Here is a 21,076-nt window from a genome sequence, read left to right as displayed (position 1 = left end):
CCGCAATCCAATCCATCGTTATTTTGCACACTATGCCACCTCAGTGTGGGCCCAGCTATATGCAAATCAGTCTTGGTCCTGCTCCAATAGGTTTATGAAGTGTAGGAAGATGCACAGCTTGGTTGATAGAATTATTTCTCTGTTTTGTTGTAGTTAATTCAATTTGGTGGTGCTTGATGAGGAGGCGTCGAGAACCCACGACGTCTGAGTAACTAATTGATGCGTGAGACCAGAAAGATTCCAGTGTCATCCCTTATCAGCACAAACTTATGTCGTGTCTCCTTCGTTGAAGAAAACTCTTTCAGGCTCACTGAACAAAGGAGGAAGCCCAGACACCTTGAGCCAACACAAGAGGGGCTCCCCTTTAAAGTTTTTGAGGGAAATTAACTGAAAGTGATGTCAGCAAGGGATGGAGCTGAGGCCCTCAAGGGGGCTCTTCACTGAGAAAACTTGACTTCGCCATTATTGATTGTCCCACAATGCTGTACAGGAGGGTAGTGACAGGGGTGGGCGGATGATATGGTATCCAAGAATTGGCAAAAAGTGCCTAGCATCTAGAGCTTTCCACCCCCACTCATAGGCCCTTACACAAGGGAGCGACTGGGTGCAAGATCGTGAACCTGGAAGGGGACAACAGCATGATCATGGACAGACGGAAGATAGAAGGAGAATCCAAGTCATGCCCTGCTAGTGACCCTGTCTGCTTCTGACTTCCAGGGCTAGATAGATCTCTATAGGGTCAGGACATTCTTTTACCCCCTGAGGAACAGTTGTGGGAAGGTCTGGACTCCAGAGGCAGGGGGCTCTGGAACTTGGGAGTGGGGGCAGTACAGTGAGTGCTGTAGTGGCTGGTAGCAGAGGGGCTGCACAAGATGCCCCCACCATTAGGAGAGACCATTGGAGCCAGGAGAGAAAAAGATTGGTGCTGGGATCCAGTAAAACCAGTTCTCTGCAAAGTGTGCTCTTCAGAAGCCGGGAGAACTGTTGCAAATGTTTCTGGTGACTAGAGCTCACCACCAAGAGGAAAACGAGCCCAAGATGATGAAAACCACCCAACAGAACCTGAGTTAGGCGGCTCTAAAGATATGACTCCCAGGCACAATGCACGTGGCAATCAGCTGTGATTTCTCTTACTCCCCAGGGGTTAGCCGCCCATGCCGTAGGGTCAGAGCATCTTTATTCTGCCTATTTCCATTGGAGATGGGGGGGTGTGCGCAGTGCTGGCCCCCCAGAGCAGATTTTCAGCCTGGTGACCCCATCCCGAGCCCGGTGTACAATAGATTGGGGCTTGGGACCCCTTTCCCCAGACCCTGATGTGAGCAGGGAAAGGGGGAGTGCTGCCAGTGGAGGTGTGCCAGCCTCCACCTCCCTGTGCCAGTGTCGGGGGGAGGGTTGGCCACTACATTGTACATACCCTGTTCAGAGGGAGAATGAGAATGCTGGCTCCTGTGCCAGCAACTAGGAGTCTTGGTTAAGCGGAATCCGGATGGGGCATCCAGGAGAGGGCTTCCCCGTGCTTCCCCAACATGGTACAGCACCTGGGTGTCCAGCATGTGTCAGCATGTGTACCCAGGATTTAAAAATGAAAAGGAAAACTGAAATGCAGCAGAGCTGCTCATGAAATATGCAAGGCCCTAAGTGGGAGCACCTCACAATACCCTGCAAGGGCATATTTGCCTAACATTTGGTGCTTGTGGTGTCCCAAAAAGGGGCAAGGTAACATTTACCAAGACTTGTTTGGAGGTTTGCAGGATGGCCACATCCCCCACAAGCCTATATTCATATTTGTCTAAGTTTCAAGGATAGTGAAACCACAACTCTTAGAACCTGTTCAGCTTTACTTAACCGTTCCCGTTGCTGGGTCCTGGTGCTCTTCAGCTCATAAATGCAGGGATCCCTTGTGGCTTGCTTACTGGCTACATTATGTGCTCTAAAAGGTTAAAAGGTTAAAAGAAAAACTATGCAACTTGTAAATGATAACTTTCAAGGAAAATTGCAATGGTTATATTAATGATGAGTGCATTTAAATATGATTATTGATTTAATTGTTTTTTATTGATGATTCCTAACACAAATATTGTGTTTGCTGATGTGGTGACTCCTTGACACCGCCAATTGGCCTGCCTTATATATTAATGTGGGGACCTCTTGACAGCGCCAGTAGGCTTGCTTTATATTTTGGTATAATCACCCGCTTGACAAAGCCAAAAGGCCTGCTTTAATTAAAACACCACCCCCTTATATTGTGATGTTGCATCTGGTATAGATGCAGTGGTACTGCGATTATGCTGCCACGACCCACTATGGGTCAAATGTGATGCATTGTTGTCACAGAAGGTATGTTAATTTGCCTGTTCTGTATATTTAGTAGTATGTGTATTTTATGTACTGTTCCTTTTTTTTTTTTTTTAAGCACTGACTGGACAATGATTTATTCAGTGTTGCCACTGATTGAAGACTACTGGCCCACACCATCTTGCTTGATAATTCATGGACTGCTCTGCTTGGCTACCCTGAGAGAGTCTAGTACTACAGTGGGGTACTTGGTTTCCAGTTGGACAATTGTTGGTCCATTACTTGCACATGACTCGCATCCTGCTTAATTATTAACCCAATGTCTTACAGATATTGCTATTGAGCAAATACTTATCTGCTGTATATGTCATCTGTAGGATGCAGGAACAGATGAAAATATAGCTCTTTGCTTAAAGGGGTAACACAAAATACCTTCTTTTGTGTACAGAGTCAGGTTTGTCCCAGATGTATTAGGAACATCATTCTTAAAATTGATCCACATAAATTGGAAATCTTTGGAGTGTCATATTATTTTTGTGACCCTCCTGTAGCTAAGTAGACTTTTTTTTCAGATTGTAATCTCACCATCGAGTCTACCAGTTATTAATGTTGGTCTAAACATAAACAGATGGAGGTGTTCTTAGGAGAAATAAGCAGTTATGTTAGATGCCAGTGCCTGGCTGTGACAGCACTCCTTGTGTACCCAACTTTGTTCTGCTTTCTTTTTATCCTCTGATTCTTCTTGACATACTTTGCTATGAGACTACTTAAACAAGTAACTTATTAATATTTGTAATCAAACAATAGGTAGTAGTAAAAACTACAAACAACTACAAACAACTACATTTCCCATGAACATTAGGGAAAGAAAAAGAGACACAATGGCAGTCCTTTGTCGCTCTCCGCACTCCGGCAGCTCCCATCATGCCTTGCAGCTGCTTCCTCTTCCTCTTTCTTCGCGCGAAGCCCATGCTCCATTCCTCTCACGCCTCCTGCTTATTACCGTCATTCCCTGCAAAATTCGCAATGTCAGACACCGAGCAGCTACTAACAAGAGTAAAAACGCATGTCAAAGTACATTGCAGGTACCAACAGCATAGCCAGTAAGAAAACCACATAAATGCATTACTTACATTCCGTACGGGGAGGGTCCACTTCCCTGAAGTCATTGGGGGGGGGGGATAATCCTCGCCTCCGAGTCCTTAATAGAATTGGAACTTACCAGCACCAAGGCTAGGCAAAATCTCATTCTATGGCAGGACCAGAGGCTTCGGATTATGCCAGTTCAAAGCTTGGCGGCCACTAGCCGGGCAACTTCCAACACTGGCTTAAAATAGAACCTCTTGAAAGTGGAGTCTGAGGACCAATCGGCCGCCCTCATCAGATCCTCCAACCGAGCCCCAAGGGCAAAAGCTTTAGAGGCCATCGCCCCTCTCGCTGAATGAGCACCAAACTGCTTGGTATCAATCCCCGCTTCCTGCATCACCCAGCGCACCCACCTGGCTATAGTTGGGGAAGAGACTGCCTTGTACGGTTTACGTAGGGCAATAAGAAATTGTCTCTCGCCCTTAGGACGAGTGTCTTCAGTCAAACTTTCATAGGCACGGAGGCACTGCACCACACACAGTTTAGGGGAGTCCTGAAAGGCCGGGTACGAGATCACTCTGGAAAGGGACTTAGTCCGCCTACTCACCGTAAAAGACACCCCGTCAGGGGAGAATACTCTAGCAGTGATGTCTAATGCTCGCACATCCGAAACCCGCCTGCAAGATATCAAACACAACAGCATAGCCAATTTTGCTGTGAGCTCTTTGCAAGACAAAAACCAATTTGGCTGCCAGGACAAAAACAAGTTCAGAACCCTGTTCACATCCCAAAGGATGGAGTAACGTGGCTCCGGCGGCAACGAGAGGCGAATCCTCCTCAAAAGCAGACACACCAAAGGATGTTCTCCAACCGGGGAACCCTGAACCAGGTCATGACCGGCTGAGATAGCTGAACGGAAGGTATTCAATGACCGGTAAGCCAGGCCATCCTCCGCCAATCCCGCCAAGAAGTTCAGCACCTGCACTACGTCTGCCCCCATGGGATCAAGACCCCATCGCACACACCAGCGACGCCATCTATGCCAAGCAGACCGGTATCTCCTGGACGTGCTATCGGCCCATGCCTTGGAGAGTCAGTCTTCTGCCTTTCCCGAAAGGCCTGGGATCGTCCAGCGATGCCGGAGATCCGCCAAGCCATCAGACGCAGAGACCCCTCCTGTACTAACCTGTGGGGAAGCCCCTCCGGACTGAGCAGAATATGAGGAGAGTGGAGGAGTAGGATTGGAGAATCCCAGGAAAGTTCCAGAAGAACCGAAAACCACACTTGAGACCTCCACCAAGGGGGGCTCAGAACCACCTCCGCCAACCGACGGCGGAGTAACGCCGACACTCGCCTTATCATTGAAAACGGGGGAAACGCATACCCCTGCTCGTTCGACCAGTCTTGAAGGAAAGCATCCGTCACCTCTGCCAGAGGATCCGGTCGCCAACTGAAGTACCTCGGAAGTTGATAATCCAGACGCGAGGCGAACAGGTTCACTGAAAAGGGGCCCCATCTCTCCGCTAACCAGGAGAACACCAGAGGGTCCAACTTCCATACACTGGCGTCCAGCAGGTGCCGGGAGTGCCACTCGGCCACTTCGTTCTGACGACCCGGCAGGTACTCCACAGTGACCGACACCTGTCGGTCCAGGCAAGAGTGCCAAAAATCCTTGGCAAGGTCCGCTAGCAGTTTGGACCTGGTACCTCCCAGGTGGTTGATATAACGGACTGCCGACACGTTGTCCATCCAGAGAAGGACACAAGACTGAACCCTGTCCTTCGTCCAACACTGGACCGCAAAGGAGCCTGCTAGCAATTCCAAACAGTTGATATGCAATGACTGTTCGAGGGCTGACCAGGCCCCCCCTGTGGAAAACTCTCCGCACCTGGCTCCCCAACCAGCGCGACTGGCGTCGGACTCGATAATGACATCCGGAGCGGAGCCGAAGATCGCACGGCCATTCCAGGCCTCCATGTGCGTTAGCCACCATCGCATCTCGTCCCTCACCTCCTCTGACAATGGGATCATCTGGGAGTAAGTCAAACCCTTCCGGAGGTGATACGCCTTCAGGCGCTGCATGGCCCGATAATGAAGGAGGCCTGGGAAGATGGCCTGAATTGAAGAGGACAGGAGACCCACCAACAGCGCCAAATGGCGCAAGGATGTGTGAGACTTCACCCGCGTCTGACGCAACTCGTGCCTGATCTTCGCCATCTTCCGAGCAGGAAGGCTCAACGTGGCTGCCACCGAGTCGACGGTGAACCCCAAAAAGGTGGCGCACTGGGTAGGAACCAGAAGAGACTTCTTCTCGTTGATAACAAAACCCAGATCCTGGAGGAGGTTGACAGCCACCTGAAGCTGGGACGAAAGGCGCCTTGTACACTGGTCCATGAAGAGCATGTTGTCCAGGTAAACGATCATCCAGATACCTCGAGCCCGCAAAGTCTCGACGACCGGGTGCAACACCTTTGTGAAACACCACGGCGCCGAGGAGAGCCCAAAAGGTAGCGTGGTGAACTCGTAGACCTGACCGTCCCATGCGAACTGAAGGAAACGACGGTGAGGGGGAAAAATGGGCACTGTCAATTAAGCTTCTTTCAAGTCGACCCTGACCATCCAATCTGATGGACGCAAAACGTCCCTCAGAAGATGGATTCCCTCCATCTTGAAATGGCGGTAAACCAACCATTCGTTGAACTCCTTCAAGTTGATGACTGGACGACGGCCCCCATCGACCTTGTCGACCAAAAATAGATTGCTGAGGAAACCCCCTGGGTGCTCCTGCGTGCAACAAATCACCCCTTTGTGGAGGAGGGCGGACACCTCGTCGCGCACTAAATCTGCGTCGCGCTGCGAAAAGGTAATGGGACGGGGACGCTGAGGCTGGAACGGAAGGCCATGAAACTCCAACTGGAAGCCCTGGACCGTCTGCAGCACCCAAGCATCGCTGGTCAGGGAAGCCCATGCGGGGAGAAACTGCGCCAAGTGCCCCCCAACCCGCAAACTCGCTGAGGGCAGTACACTCACCTCTTCCAACACCTTGTTGCTGCCTCCTCTGGCCGCCGCCACGGCCCTGAAACTGCTGGCCACGGGTGGGGTAGAAGTTGTTGAAGCGGGCACCGTCCTGGGCACGCCCGCGGCCGAAGCCTTGTCCCCGATCAGATGGGTTGCCACTGCTGAACGAGCGGCCCCTGCCACGTCCGGCCCCCTCAAAAACCAGAGGGGCAAAAACCTTCTTGATATTGAACTGTGCTCTGTCCAAGGAAGTAAAGGTTGCCACAAACTTCCCAAGCTCCTTAATAAAAGGGTCCCCGAACAGACCCCCCTGAGCCACAGCGCCGGCCTCCGAAGAAGCGAGGTCACCCAATTTAGGGTCAATCTTAATCAACAGAGACCTCCTCCTCTCTGTAGAGAGGGCACAATTCACATTTCCAAGGAAGACAATGGCCCGCTGGGCCCAGTTGGACAGGACTTCCGGGGAAATCTGATCTCCTGTGACCTTGGCCTCTTCTGCCATGTCCAGGATTTTAGTCAGAGGACCTACCGCGTCTAACAACTTGTCCTGGCAAGTGCGCCAGGACCTGTCAATCCCCTTACGGGGATCCCTAACAAACTTTGTCAGGAACGTCACCATTTTAGGGTCGATGTCCGGCGTCATAGCCACTTTGCCCTCCAGGGTAGGCCGAGGGTACTCCGCCCGAAGGCTGTTGCGTGCGTCCTTTTCTACAGGTTTGCGTAAGCGACCGGCCACATACTTGGCTACCTTGTCACCGGGACCCAGTCAGAGCACCGGGGGTGGACGATGTCGTCCGGGTCCAACATGTCCGAAGGGCCCTCAGAGGAAGCGGCCTGAGACTGGAGCCAGGACCTCGAGGAACAAGCCTCCTCATCCGAATCCGGTGAATCCTCTTCGTCCTGGGGAATTGGGGACAGAGTATGCGGAGTCGGGGGGGCCTCCGCGGTTTTGGCGTCAGCTTGGGACCCCTCAAGCGCCTTGAAGGCGCTCTAAACACGAGCGAAAGCTTCTGCGTCAACCCCTTCTGTACAGGCCTTTTTGGGTGGAGGAGGGGTGGGCGAGGACGCAGGGTCCGGGACCGTGGCCGGCGCGGGAATCAGAGCCGCCAGTTTGGAGTAAGCCTCATCCAAACGTGCCGTGAGCCACTGCTCCAGGGGCACCATGGCCTGGTCCACCGCCCTATAAATGGAGTCATCCACGGCTTGATAGAAATTGTCATCCCACGATGCGTAGCTGAGGGGGCCTCCCTCTGCATACTGCTCGTGATCCTCTTGCATTACTGAAGTAAGTTCTGGCAAGTAAGGATCTGCAGCACAGGGGATCACGAGCAGTATGCAGACGGTCAGTGGCAATCCTGAGTTCAGACCCCAAATCAAATAAAATGTATGATAACGAGTGTAGAGCTATAGCACGTCTTCAAATATCAGTGCCTACGGTTCCCTTTTTTAACGGGAGGCCCACGAGGCCGAGGGAGAAGACGCCGAGGGAACCAAGTACACTGAGGAGAGGATCAACACGAGGGAGCCCTGACGAGGAGCAAATCGAAAGCCCAGCAACCAGGGCCCAGCACGAGGTGAGCCTGGTTATCAACCTCTCGTCCTACAATCTAACACCAAGCGAACAGACCGTCTGGGAGAAAGGACTTGGGTTTGTTCCCACGGCCAGACTGGATAAATTCCAGCTACATTGCGAACTAGCAACATTCTTCAGAAAACTGAAACTTAAAGCCTTTTTTGAAAACTCTCCTCTTGACGCAACCCCGGAAGCTGAAGGGGACACCCTATTCAGAGTAAAGTCCACCTACATGCCGCCTCCCACTGCCATTCCACCAGAAATAACAGTATATGAACAAGCGGTGTTCAGAGACATTGAAGAGCTCAATGAGGACCACACCTTTCAGAACACCACAACTGGAGAACGAGCGGCAATCCAGTCATTGAGATCCAATGATTCCATTGTCATAAAACCTGCCAACAAAGGTGGAGGCACAGTCATCATGAAGAAAGAAGATTACCAAAAAGAGTGCATAAGACTACTCAGCGACACAAAAAACTATGAAAAACTTAACCAAGATCCCAGTGATAACCTGAAATCATGCATCAACACCCTGGTAGAAGAAGCAGAGGCTACAGGTCTAATAACACCTAGTGAAGCCAAATTTCTCACCACTACAGAAGGCAAAATTCCCTACTTCTACATAGTACCAAATATTCATAAGAACCGAACACCACCTCCAGGACGTCCCATCGTATCGGGCATTGGGTCCCTGCTGGAACCACTGTCACGCTAATGCGACTTCTTCCTCCAACCCATGGTCAAAACCACCAACACCTATCTACAGGACACGAAGGACCTCCTCAGGCTTCTAGAAGGCCTGCGTACAACCCCAAGACATTGTTCCTAGTTGGCCTCGACGTGGAGAGCCTCTACACGAGTCTCCCACAAGACGACTCCCTGAGAGTCCTCGAAATCGCCCTGGAGAAAACAGAATGGCAATACCGCACATCAACCAAATTTATTTGGGACTGTGCAAAGCTCGCATTAAAAGACAACTTCTTCGAGTTTGAAGGCCAACTATACCTCCAAAAATACGGTACTTCTATGGGGAGCGTTTTCGCCCCCAGCACAGCGGGCTTGTACGTACACCACTTTGAAACTCAATTCATTTTTTCAGACATTGAGTCTCGAATTCCTGAAATCAAATTTTACAAACGCTACATAGACAATATCTTACTCATTTGGGAAGGCAGCACTGAGTCACTCATCACATTCTGCCAATGGCTCAACACTTGCAACCACAACCTCATATTTACTCACAGCATCCACCCGCAAAAAACAACATTTCTAGACCTCGACATCGAGGCCGAAGGAGGCTACTTGAAAAGCAAAACACACTTCAAACCTACTGCACGTAATTCACTGCTACACTTCTCCAGTTTTCACCCCAGGCCTTTGAGGGAGAACCTCCCCTACGGGCAATACTTGCGTCTTCGGAGAAACTGCAACAATGTTACAGACTACAAAGAGCAAGCCAATGATTTGAGCAAGAAACTCAGAGACCGTGGGAACCCCAGACGTATCAGCGAAAAAAGCGGGAAAACGAGCTCAAAACCAAAATCGCGAGGGACTGATTGAGGTGCACGCACGTGGAGCCAGACCCATGCCCCTAACATGCGTTACCACTTTCAACGCAGTTTCCAATCAAGTCTCCAACATAATGCAAAAGCATTGGAAGAACATCGGGACAGAAACCTCAAATGGGACCCACCCCTCATTTCGCACAAAAAAGCTAAATCCATTAAAGATGCCATTGTCTCCACAAGACCAACACCTATCCAGAGAAAAGAGAACACTGTACTTCATGAATGGGGCCTTCCGAAAGTCGTGTGCCATTTTGCGTGTGGCAACTGCAGTGTATGCCACCTCACAAGCACCACCAAAACACTAGACTTGGAACCAGGCAAGACATGGGAATTGCGCTCCCACACCAACTGCAACACAGCACACGTGATATACCCCATAGTATACCCCTGCAGCCTTACCTACATAGGGAAAGTCAAAACACGCATATGCAACAAAATGACCAACCATTTCCTGGAAGTAGGACACACGACCAATGACATGAGCTGGGTCATCATTGAAGCCATGGACCCCAAAGTGCCTAATATCCAGCAACAGTTACTGCTCAAAGAACAGAGATGGATCTACTGTCTTTCCAGCCGCAAAACTGGCCTTAATGACAATATCCCATGGAACAGCCTTAGCAGACGATAAAACCAAAAACACCTGTCCCATACTCTAAGGCATCCCTCTGCATCTCTTGCACCCACACCATCTCAGGTGCCACCACACTAGCACGACACTGTGGTCCCCCACGCCATTTGCCTTACCACCACAGTAACGCGACATATTCCTAGAGTATAATGTCCAAAATCTACACTTCTGTAGTGCCTCTGTATCCTAGAGACCATTTGGTCCCCTGCACCACTCTACTTTGCAACTGGACTAGTGTAACTATGAGCTTACCACTCAGATATACTTCTGCTCCACCGCAACACAGGACATTTGCCCTGTATACCCACCGCTGTGGTCTCTCCCTACTGTCACATTTGTGAACATTACAGCCATTGGGGGTTACACGCTCCCCGAAGAGTCCCAGCCTCCACGAGTGCTGACTCTTAACCTTTTTAATTTTTTTCAACTTAGCACGCACATTGTTGGCGTCTTACACCTAGTCCAAGCATTATACAGCACTCTACCCCTCTCCAAGATGGCCGCCTCAGTAGACTCTACACCTCAGGCCATCAGCGCATGTGGATCTATCAGGATCCCCGAGTCACAATCATTCCCGGAAGTGCCCCGGCGCACATACCAGATCTGCAACGCTGACTATTTAAACTACAGACTTAGGGATCCAGGCACCAGCCGGGACCACGGGGGACCATAGATAGGTTTGCAGCAGAGGCACATTTCTCCCAAGTAAGGCCTTGTGTAAAATCTGAAGCTGCACCGCAAGTGAACTTATCGCCCCGATATAGCTCACAGCAGCGCTCTTACTTTTAATTCCAGATTTGGCCCAAGATTTGCCTCTTTCCGAGCCCCGATTTCTGCTTAAAACCGTTTAGCATTGTAAATATTGCTGCATGCTTTTTAACTTTTTAACTTCTCATCTACTCTTTAGGTAGGACTGTAACATACACCACAACAATTGCGGTCTCTTTACAAGACTTTTCGGGGCATTGTTTGGGTGTCTCATTCCTTCACTCAAATGCATGCCATTAATAACAGCACGCAGCACGCCACGGACCGCTGGATTCTCTCCCCAGTAGCCCTTCAGCACGCACTTGTGCCACAGTTTCTCGCACACACGCCGTGCGCCACTGGCATAGCCAGACCTCCTCGATATATAGACAAGTGTACAGCGCTCCACTGGCACAACCACTGCTTCCAGTATAGAAGGAAAACGCAGCCATTGCTCTATATTACAATTGGTACAGGCATGCAACACAGTATCCGTGCATGCCATTGTGCTTGAGCCAGATTTTAGTCACCATATAGCCTTCCAAGATGACAAATGCATGACTCTGTAATGAATGTTGAAGAGTGCATTTTATGTTGCGAAACCATATATGTTTTGTATTGTGGGTTTTCTTCCCCACAGGATTTTTTTGCTACTCAAAAGTGTCTGTGAGTACGCCAACATGTTTCTTTTCCACACACCTTAGCGAGTGTGTAGGGATAACACTGTTTTTTTCACGTGGCAACCTTCACCTTTCGCCACTCACTTTTCAACGTTCTACTCCTGAAGAAAGCCCCATTAATTACACAGAGGGGGCTGAAACATGTAGACCGGCACACATAAGACAACTCATAGGAAAATTACTCTTTCAGTAGTTGCACCACACATATTTTAAACGATACCCTGGGCCTCCAATATTAAAATACAAAGGCAAGGATTCCCAGAGGTATTTTTAACTGTATTATATTCACATCACATCACATTGTTGCACCCACACCTGCTCCGCTGTAATCAGGCGTCGTAGCACAACCAGGTGGCACTCGGCCACCTGGTTGGGACCCCGATGATGAAGCATGACACCAACTAGGTTGGTGTGTGAGGGGTCTTTTAATAGCACCTAGTGGGTCCTAATTCAGGCCACAAAAACAGTGCCTAAAATAATTACACACACATAGTGGGCCAGTCCACATTGTTTAAACGCAGCTCTCTAGTTGGCATGGGTTTGCATCTTTGTCCCATAGGGACCCTTCTTCCTAGTCTGGGTAAGGGGGATAAACTTCTAAAATAACCCCTGCTCACCCCTGTGGTAGCTTTGCACAATCAGACAGGCTTATCTCAGAGGCAGTGTGTAAAGCATTTGTGCACACATTCAGTAATACAGTGAAAACACACTACAAATGGACACCACACCAGACTAGAAAAATAAGAAATCTTTATCTACACCTATCAAGACCAGAACAACAAAAATCCACTCTACAGTAATCAAAACATGACTTTCAAAAGGTAGAAGCAGCTCTGTCCATAGTAAACTATAGATGCAACACTTTCAAAACAAAGTACCTGGAATGCGTCGCGCACAGAAAAAAAAGGGTCGCAGGGAAGGAGATGCGTCGGTTCCTTACACAGAGGGAAGGGGATCGGGAGGTGATGTGTTGGTTCTTTACTGCTGCGCAGAGGTGGTGATACATCTGTTTCTTCCCGGAGAGGAGGTGATGAATCAGTTTCTTACTGCGTGGGGAAGTGATGCATCGGTTTCTTACTGCGTCCCCAACGACAGACCTGGTGCCTCGATGCGATGCATGATGATCCAGGACGATGCTTGAGTTCTTGCAGCCGCACAACAGGAATTGCACAGAATCAGTGCGGTGATCTCAGACTTCAGAAATCGGTGCTTCCATGTGGCGATTTCTCCACGGCCAGGCGCAGTGCCTGGCCGTGGAGAAATCGCCACATGGAAGCACCGATTTCTGAAGTCACCTAGTGGGTCCTAATTCAGGCCACAAAAACAGTGCCTAAAATAATTACACACACATAGTGGGCCAGTCCACATTGTTTAAACGCAGCTCTCTAGTTGGCATGGGTTTGCATCTTTGTCCCATAGGGACCCTTCTTCCTAGTCTGGGTAAGGGTCAGTTTCTTGCCGATGCTTCGGAAACAGGTATGGATGCGTCGTGCATCCTGCATCTGAGTTACTTTTCCAGCTCTCAACAGCCAGAACAACCTCAAGAGACCTAGAGCAGCTACAGGCACCTCTTGGCTGGTCAGAACTCCCAGCAAGGAAGTTCAAGGGAGCTGGGGGTGAAGTCTTTGAGTCCCTGAGACTTCAGAACAGGAGGCAAGCTCTTCTTCAAACCCTTGGAGATCTTCCTCAAGCAGGGGACACAGCACACAGCAAAGTCCTTCCCCTTTCCATGGCAGAAAGTAGCCACTGCAGGCCAACCCCAGACAGCAAACAGCACTGGGGCAGTATTCCTCCTCAGTTTCTCCAGCTCTTCTCCTTGGCAAAGGCTCCTCTTAATTCCCAGAAGTGATCTTTGAAGTCTTTTCTATCCCTGAAACCTCCAACATGAGGCAAGCTCAACTTAAAGCCCTTGGAGAAAACGCTAACAGCAGGATGATGAAAGCACAGTCCAGTCCTTTCCCTGCCCAAGACAGAAGCAACCACTGCAGGCTATCCCCAACAGCACACAGCACAGGGGAAGTAATCCTCCTCCAGCTTTCCCGGTTCTTCTTCCTGGCAGGTTCCTTAGTTGAGCAGTAATCTAAAGTTCAGGGGTCTGGGCCCCACTTTTCATAGCACAAATTCCTTTGTTCTCTGGAAGCAAAGAAGCTCTTTGCCCAGCCAAAACCAGTTCTGTCCTCTCGGTTGCAGCTGCCTGGAAGGAGGTGAAGACAGCATTGTCCAAGGCAGACCAGACCCATTCAGGTGTGAAATAAATCTCCTCTCCCTACTCTGAATGCAGCCCAGGTCTATTCTGCCCAGCCCTGACTCATTCAGGAAAGGCAGGACACATATCGACCTCCAACCCCCCTGGTGGCTGTCTGAGAGAATGCACATCTCCCGCCCTTTTCACTACAAAGCCAGACAGTCAATCCACAAACCAGCAAAGGCACACAGGATGGCTAAGCAAGAAAATACCTACTTTCTAAAAGTGGTATTTTCAAACACACAATATAGAAATCATCTTTACTAAAAGATGCATTTTCATATTCTGAGTTTAGGTGTACTAAATTCTATTTTCCAATCTTGTTCCCATGGGCAGTTATATATATAAAATGTTATAAGTAAACTCCCCATGGGACCTTGCAATAATGAAAAACGAAATTGGCAGCATTTTAGTCTCAGGACATGCTACACACATCAGGGCATGTCCTACCTTTCATATACACTGCATCCTGCCCACAGGGGCACCTTGGGCCTACCTTAGGCGTGACTCACATGTAAGAAAAAGGAAGGTTAGGGCCTGGCAAGTGGGTGCACTTGCCAAGTCGACATAGCAGTAACAAACTGCGCACAGACACTGCAGTGGCAGGTCTGAGTTACATTTACAGGATGCTCATGTGGCTGGCACAATCAGTGCTGCAGGCCCACAAGCAGCGTTTGATTTACAGGCCCTGAGCACACACCATGCACTGTGCTAGGGACTTATTATGCTAATCATGGAAACACTGATCCATAAATACAATTTACAGGGAGAGCATATCCACTTGAGCGCTGATAAGCAGTGGTAAAGTGCCCAGTGTCATAAATCCAACAAAAACAGGCCAGAAAAAGGAAGCCAAAAAGCAAAAAGTCTGGGTATAAACTTGCTGAAAAAGCCAGGTCTAGCAGGGAGATATCAGAATTCTCTTGAATTTGGAGGCCTGCTAGGCTGCAGGTCGAGAGTAATGTAGAGAGGCAGGCAGTGGATGTATACTATAAACGCATTACAGAAAATTCTGCGGTCATGTCTGCTGTTAAAAAAGAGTTACGATTGTGATAGTGATAATATATATGTTGAATAGCGCTCTCAAATGTAACAAAAAGGTAAGTGTGAATTTTTGGGCCAAGTGACAGCAAAGTGTATACACTGTGCACCAAATAGTAACAAATAGGCATTTGGGCATAAACTTGAAAATATGTTTGTTTAATGTATTTCTGAATGCATGTTTAGTATTAGTAATCTTCGGGGGAAAGCTATGGTTTAGGAAAAATACATTTTAAAATTCTTTACTACTTAGTATGATTATGGTCTAGCTCTGCAATGCAGCTGTTGCAGAACCACCAGGAGCGGGGCTTTGGCTTCGCCCACATTTTAGGGACCAAGAGTATGTTTTGATAGGGCAAAGGTTGTGTGCTTCCACAAACAAGTGCTCAGCCTCCACACAGCTGTGATAATTTTGTTTACTTATCCAGCTTCCTGAGGGTAAACTTTCTCAGGTAACACATGACGAAGTGTCTTAGATATCCAGGTAATTTATGATGTTTTTCTCGAGCAGCAGCACTGATAAAAGCAGGGCAGTCATTAACCTACATCAGGGACGAACTGGTCATAGCGGTCACTGGGCATTTTCCCGGTAGGTTGGAAGGGTGGGGGCTAGTTGTGGACCGACAGGCGATGTGTTTGGTACAGGGCCCGGTTTTGCAAAAGTGCTGCAATATTGGCCCCTTGTACCAAAAGCAAAAGCAGTGTATCCCACGTCACCCCTTGCCCTCCTGCTGCCGCCTCCTCCGCTTCCCCTACCCCCTTCCCCTTGCCATGGGCAGTCCAACTTAATTGCCAGTGCTGGTTTGCGTTCCCAGTCCTGCCTTGACATACTTGGAGTTTTAGGTCTGTGTTGACCATCCAACTAATATTATTGTGCAGTTCTTTGCTTTCACACAAATTCATATCCATTCCCATGTTATCAACTTGTAATGCTTCACGTTACCATACAACATTCTGTTAATGCATTGCCAATTCTTGTTGTGGGATTAGTTAGTGAGTCATAAGTAGATTTACATTATAGTAGACTTTAGTGGTGTGTGAAGGTGAAGATGCAGTTACCGTGTTGTTGTTATTGTGTTTACCTGCTTCAACTCAGTCCTAGGACAGCCATGAGTGACTGTGAGGAAACACAGTTTTCTGAAGCCTGATGTCCCACCTATGTTAGGTGGGGCATTAGGCTGACGGCATGGGGCCAGGAAAATGGAACTCAATTTTTGAGAAGTCGGGGAACATCACGTCTTGCGAACTTGTTGGACCTTGTGGCTATAGAGTTTCACTTTGCCCACCCTTAGTATATTCTATTTATTCCTTCTTCTACAAGCATTTGTGAATTGCTATGAACTACTTTTAAAATGTTTGAGTTGGTATTTATGTAATCAGTCTTATGTAGTTCTGGAGAAAGACATACTTAAGGAAATCTTTTTTCCAAAGCAAATTTCACAAACGTCTTTTACATTTTCCCACCTGAATGACACTCTAAAGCTGTCCAGTCTGTTCCAGCAAATGTCCTTCATGTTGAAGAAATTCCCTGCAGTCCTTTTTTTCCCAGGATGTTGTGATTCCCTTTTATGGGGTGTTAACAGGCAATACCCTTTACCCTATTCTTATTCCTCGCTGTTCTTGGTCTCTTTGTGTTGTTTTCTTCCCTCCTCTCTTTATCCCTCTACCACGACCCCTTTCTTCCTCCACTCTTTGTTGTCTTTGCACCAGTCCTCAGCTGAGCTTATAGCCTACTAACTCTGGCCCTTAGTTACCTTATGTTATCCGGATTTGTAGAGCGCACAGATTCCCCAGCAAAGGGGCGTCCTGGCGCTAACAGGACAGAAAACCGGACAAAAGCAATACCAGGGATATAAACACAACAACACTAGGAATCCAAAGGAAAGAGGAAAGTTTTAACAGCCTTCCTGAAAGCCAAGAGTCCGTCAATCGCACGGATATGGTGCATCTACTCCTTATGATACCAATTTACCCGCACTTCTGTGTATACCCTTATCCTATATATATGCTTTTGCCTTATAACAACCCATACATTAGAACCTCAATAGGTCTATAACGTAATGCCTCTACACTTATCTGTGCCTTAGTATATTTTTCATTTCCAGATTTTTTTACATCAATACCTGCCTATTTCCTAGTACCTATAACCCAATAAATATATCTTAAACTCAACTGAGACCTAAATACCATTACCCCTACTTCTGTGTACATGCTGGTACCACTATGGCTTAGTTGGAGTAAGCTGCTATCAGCTCTGAGAGCACCACTTGCCTTTGCAGCCCAGATCATGGGGAACGCTGTCATAGGTGCAGCAAGGAATGTGGAAATATGGGAGATATGTATGTGCTCCCCTCCTAGTAGGATTTATTTAACAGGAAAGTGTTGATGGAAAGGTGGTTGTTGAAATTGAAACAACTCGGAGTTTAAGGGGCGGGGCAAGGAAGCAAAAACTTCACGTAATAAAGATTACAAGTATGTTAGATGTGCAGGAGACAATAGGGGTAGTGGTTATGGTAGTGGTAAGTTCATATGGCTATGTCTGAACTGGGGTGGCGTGGTGAGCAAAATAACAATGGAATAAAACAGAGATCTGTGACTAGGGGGGAATGTTTTGCCAATGTGCAACATTCTGTCCATCACCTTGTGTGTTTTTCTGTTCGCCCTATGTGGGAAGGGTATGCCCAGACGTGGGTCTCGTGCTCACTACGCCACTGGAGTCAAGCTATCCTGGCTGATGACGACTGATAGCCAGAAACCGGTCCTAGGATGCTTGATTCCTGTCCACGGAAGACCTGGCTTGGCAGTTCGGGCTGGACTGTTCCCATGAGGCACAGGGTCAAGACTGATTTGCATATGGCCATATCTGAACTGGGGTGGCGTGGTGAGCAAAATAACGATGGATTAAACCCAGATCTGTGACTGGGGTGAATGTTTTGCCAATGTGCAACATTCTGTCCATCACCTTGTGTGTTTTGCTGTGCGCCCTATTTGTGAAGGGTATGCCCAGACGTGGGTCCTGTGCTCGCTACGCCACTGGAGTCAAGCTATCCTGGCTGATGACGGCTGATAGCCATAAACCGGTTCTAGGATGCTTGATTCCGGTCCAGGGAAGATGAAGGACCGGGTTTTAGAACCCAGCGGCGTCAGGGAGAACGCCCAATGCCTTTCGAGTTCCCCTGTCTTGGCAAACAGAGACACGGGATACTTCTTGATGACGTCAAAGACCAAAGTTTATTGGCTGCAACCAGGAACAGAGATCTACGAAGCACACACGGGTGGTTCGCTAGAGACTGCACAAATTCAATGAGCGGAGCATGGTCTTTTATGGCAAAAATCAAGCCTCAGGCAACATTTCAAATTAGCATTAGGTTCATACAAACTGGCCAATAGTAGCGTAACATTTCAAAAGTAGCGTATGACGACAATCCACTTTCCGTTGTCCAGCCCACCAGAAATGACCAAGCAACTTCCATGTTTCCTGTTCGATCAGGCCAGACAAACCCATCATAAAACCCTCAACCCAAATCAGTGATTATGTCGTAAAGGAAAGGCAGAAACAGATTGGAATTGAGATAGAAAGGTGGGAGCAGTGTACCATAAACTCGGGCACGTCCTACTCTTTGATCTTCATCAGACCAGCTGCTCAACAAGGAACTGGCTCAGCGAGGTCAGCCTCGGGCAAGGAGTCAGTTCGGCCAGGCCACCCAAAAGTCAGCTAAGGCATACGTGTCTCAAGGACTCGTTCGGCCACAGTCATCGGGCCTATGTGAGGGCAACCATACAAAATGGCTGCCGTACACAAAATGGAACCCAAAGGTTCAAACTAAATCCTTGAATACGGAGTGTTCTCATATATCGATTCATGCGAAAACAGACACGCTACACTCGTCATTTGCAGTCTGCTGACACCAAGATCGTCTATTTCCGACGCCCTTTATTGAACGGGTTCGGAACCATCGAACCCCACTCACAAACCACAGAACTACAGAGACATGGCTTGCAGTTCGGGCTGGACTGTTCCCATGAGGCACAGGGTCAAGACTGATTTGCATATGGCCATGTCTGAACTGGGGTGGCGTGGTGAGCAAAATAACGATGGATTAAACCCAGATCTGTGACTGGGGGTGAATGTTTTGCCAATGTGCAACATTCCGTCCATCACCTTGTGTTTTGCTGTACGCCCTATGTGGGAAGGGTATGCCCAGACGTGGGTCCCATGCTCACTACCCCACTGGAGTCAAGCTATCCTGCCTGATGACGGCTGATAGCCAGTAACCGGTCCTAGGATTCTTGATTCAAGTCTAGGGAAGACATGGCTTGGCTTTTCAGGCTGGACTATTCCCATGAGGCACAGGGTCAAGACTGATTTGCTTATGGCCATGTGATAAAAAGATGCTATTCCAATGGTCTTTTGTGAGTAGGTTTATTTAGATGCAACCACCAACAAATCCAGTCTTCAATTGCCTGACTACTACTGGAATGTTACACCAACAATCTTTGGTATCATACATTCCACATTCTACAATGTTCTACACACATACAAACAAGCTAATTATAACACTATGTCTGAAATGGGGGGCCGTGGTGAGCAAAATAACGATGGATTAAAAGCAGATCTGTGACTGGAGGTGAATGTTTTGCCAATGTGCAACATTCCATCCATCACCTTGTGTGTTTTGATGTTTTTAATTACTCGTGTTTTGCATATAAAGTAGAAGTCAAGTATTTCCGCAACAGCATGAGAAATATGTTGAATAGTTAAGTTTGTTTTTATGCATGTACTAATTGCTGAGATCTAATAACAAGCTGCAAATGTTTTTCGCTACAGGTAGAACAAGACATTATGAAAGAAGCAATTTGTAAAGCAGTGGAAGAGGAGCGGCAGCGAATGGAAAACGTTTATTCCAAAGAAAAAGAGTCGTGGGAGGTGCAACGCAACAATGACCGTGACTGTATAGCACAGGCGATTAAGGAGGCGCTGGCAGAGGAACGGGAAAAAAGTCAAGTTAGTATTTCTTTTGGTTTATTTATTAAACCATTTCCTACAAAACACTTAGGATGTATTTGTGAAGTGCCTAGGTAGAGAAACTTTACTTATAAAAAGCAGTGCTATGAAATTGAATTAAAGTAAAAGAAAGCAACTAGGATTTAACAAAACACAGTTACGGAGACAAAAATTGCACATATGTATATGTATGAAAAACCTCTCTGTTCGCATCTAAATAGAGCTGGGTAACTTGGCCTTTACCTTGCCAGGAATGTAATCGAAGGGTTAGCAGTGGGTTGTTAACCTCGTCAGTACCAACATGCCAATTCACTGATGGATATGTTGTATGCGTCCAAATCATTTGCTAACACAACAAATGAAAAATAGAAGCACTCCGAGCGAAGGGTTACAGAAGAGTTGTGTGCAACTTCCTCTTCCATCTGTTTTTTTCCAGTCCATATTTTTGATTAGAACTTCCACAAGGTCAGAACCCTAAAATGACCCTATTTGTCCTTGAAAATTCTTCACAAAAGATTCCTCTGCCCACACCAAGATGTGTCGGCCTTTCATTTCTTTTTACTGTTTCTAAAGCCATAGCACTCTGCTATAACACAGCAGCAACCAGTGTTTTTTCCTGCATTGGGACCTCTTACTTGTGAAACCCCTGTGTAAGCTTTTGCCTGTTTCCAGGAATTTGTCCTTGCTTCCACTGTAACACCACACAATGTGAGGTGTTCCGCACTAATCTTTTGTCGTCCATGTAATTGGTCAAACATTTCTTGTTGGGTGCATCTTCAGTGACCGTTGTTCTGTTGCAACCTCTTCAGTGGCGGTGAAGGCCCTCATCACCTATTTTCCTTTCATATGACCAAACTTTTTTTCGCACTGACTGATCTGGCCTTGTGACATACATAAGATACAATGAGAAAAGTCCTTGGTTCTCCGGCCTTCTTTCCTGGTGAAGTGAAAATCTCAGCAGCACCAGATGCATATGTCCTTCTTGGCTGAGTGGATCGGGCCCTTTTCCATCATAAATCTTGGCTCACTGCAGGTGCCATACCGTTTCCAACTTAAGCATGACTACCATGCCGTGGACTTGGTGGTGGAATATTATTTGTGGCGTTTCTCCAGGTGAGAAAACATTTGGGATATTTGTGTCTGTCGAATCCTCTCCTCAGCCAGTTATCAAATTAGTGTTCCAC

The 21,076-nt window shown here is 47.9% G+C and overlaps 1 protein-coding gene across 3 annotated transcripts in view; it reads left to right on the top strand.

The window, feature by feature from the left end:
- Positions 1–21,076, top strand: part of CCDC91 (coiled-coil domain containing 91) — a 1,919,235-nt gene that overhangs the window by 1,447,549 nt on the left and 450,610 nt on the right. For all 3 annotated transcript variants that reach the window (XR_015307530.1, XM_086952800.1, XM_086952801.1), the window contains exon 11: positions 19,716–19,892. Coding sequence is in view for 2 of the 3 variants with exons in the window: in XM_086952800.1 (XP_086808926.1) it covers positions 19,716–19,892 (177 nt within the window). In the remaining variant the exon portion in view is untranslated. The remainder of the gene's footprint in view (positions 1–19,715; positions 19,893–21,076) is intronic.

The sequence above is a fragment of the Lissotriton vulgaris genome, chromosome 1_2 (assembly GCF_964263255.1).
Source record: "Lissotriton vulgaris chromosome 1_2, aLisVul1.2, whole genome shotgun sequence".
Taxonomy (NCBI): domain Eukaryota; kingdom Metazoa; phylum Chordata; class Amphibia; order Caudata; family Salamandridae; genus Lissotriton; species Lissotriton vulgaris.
This window is presented reverse-complemented; position numbering and strand designations above follow the sequence as displayed.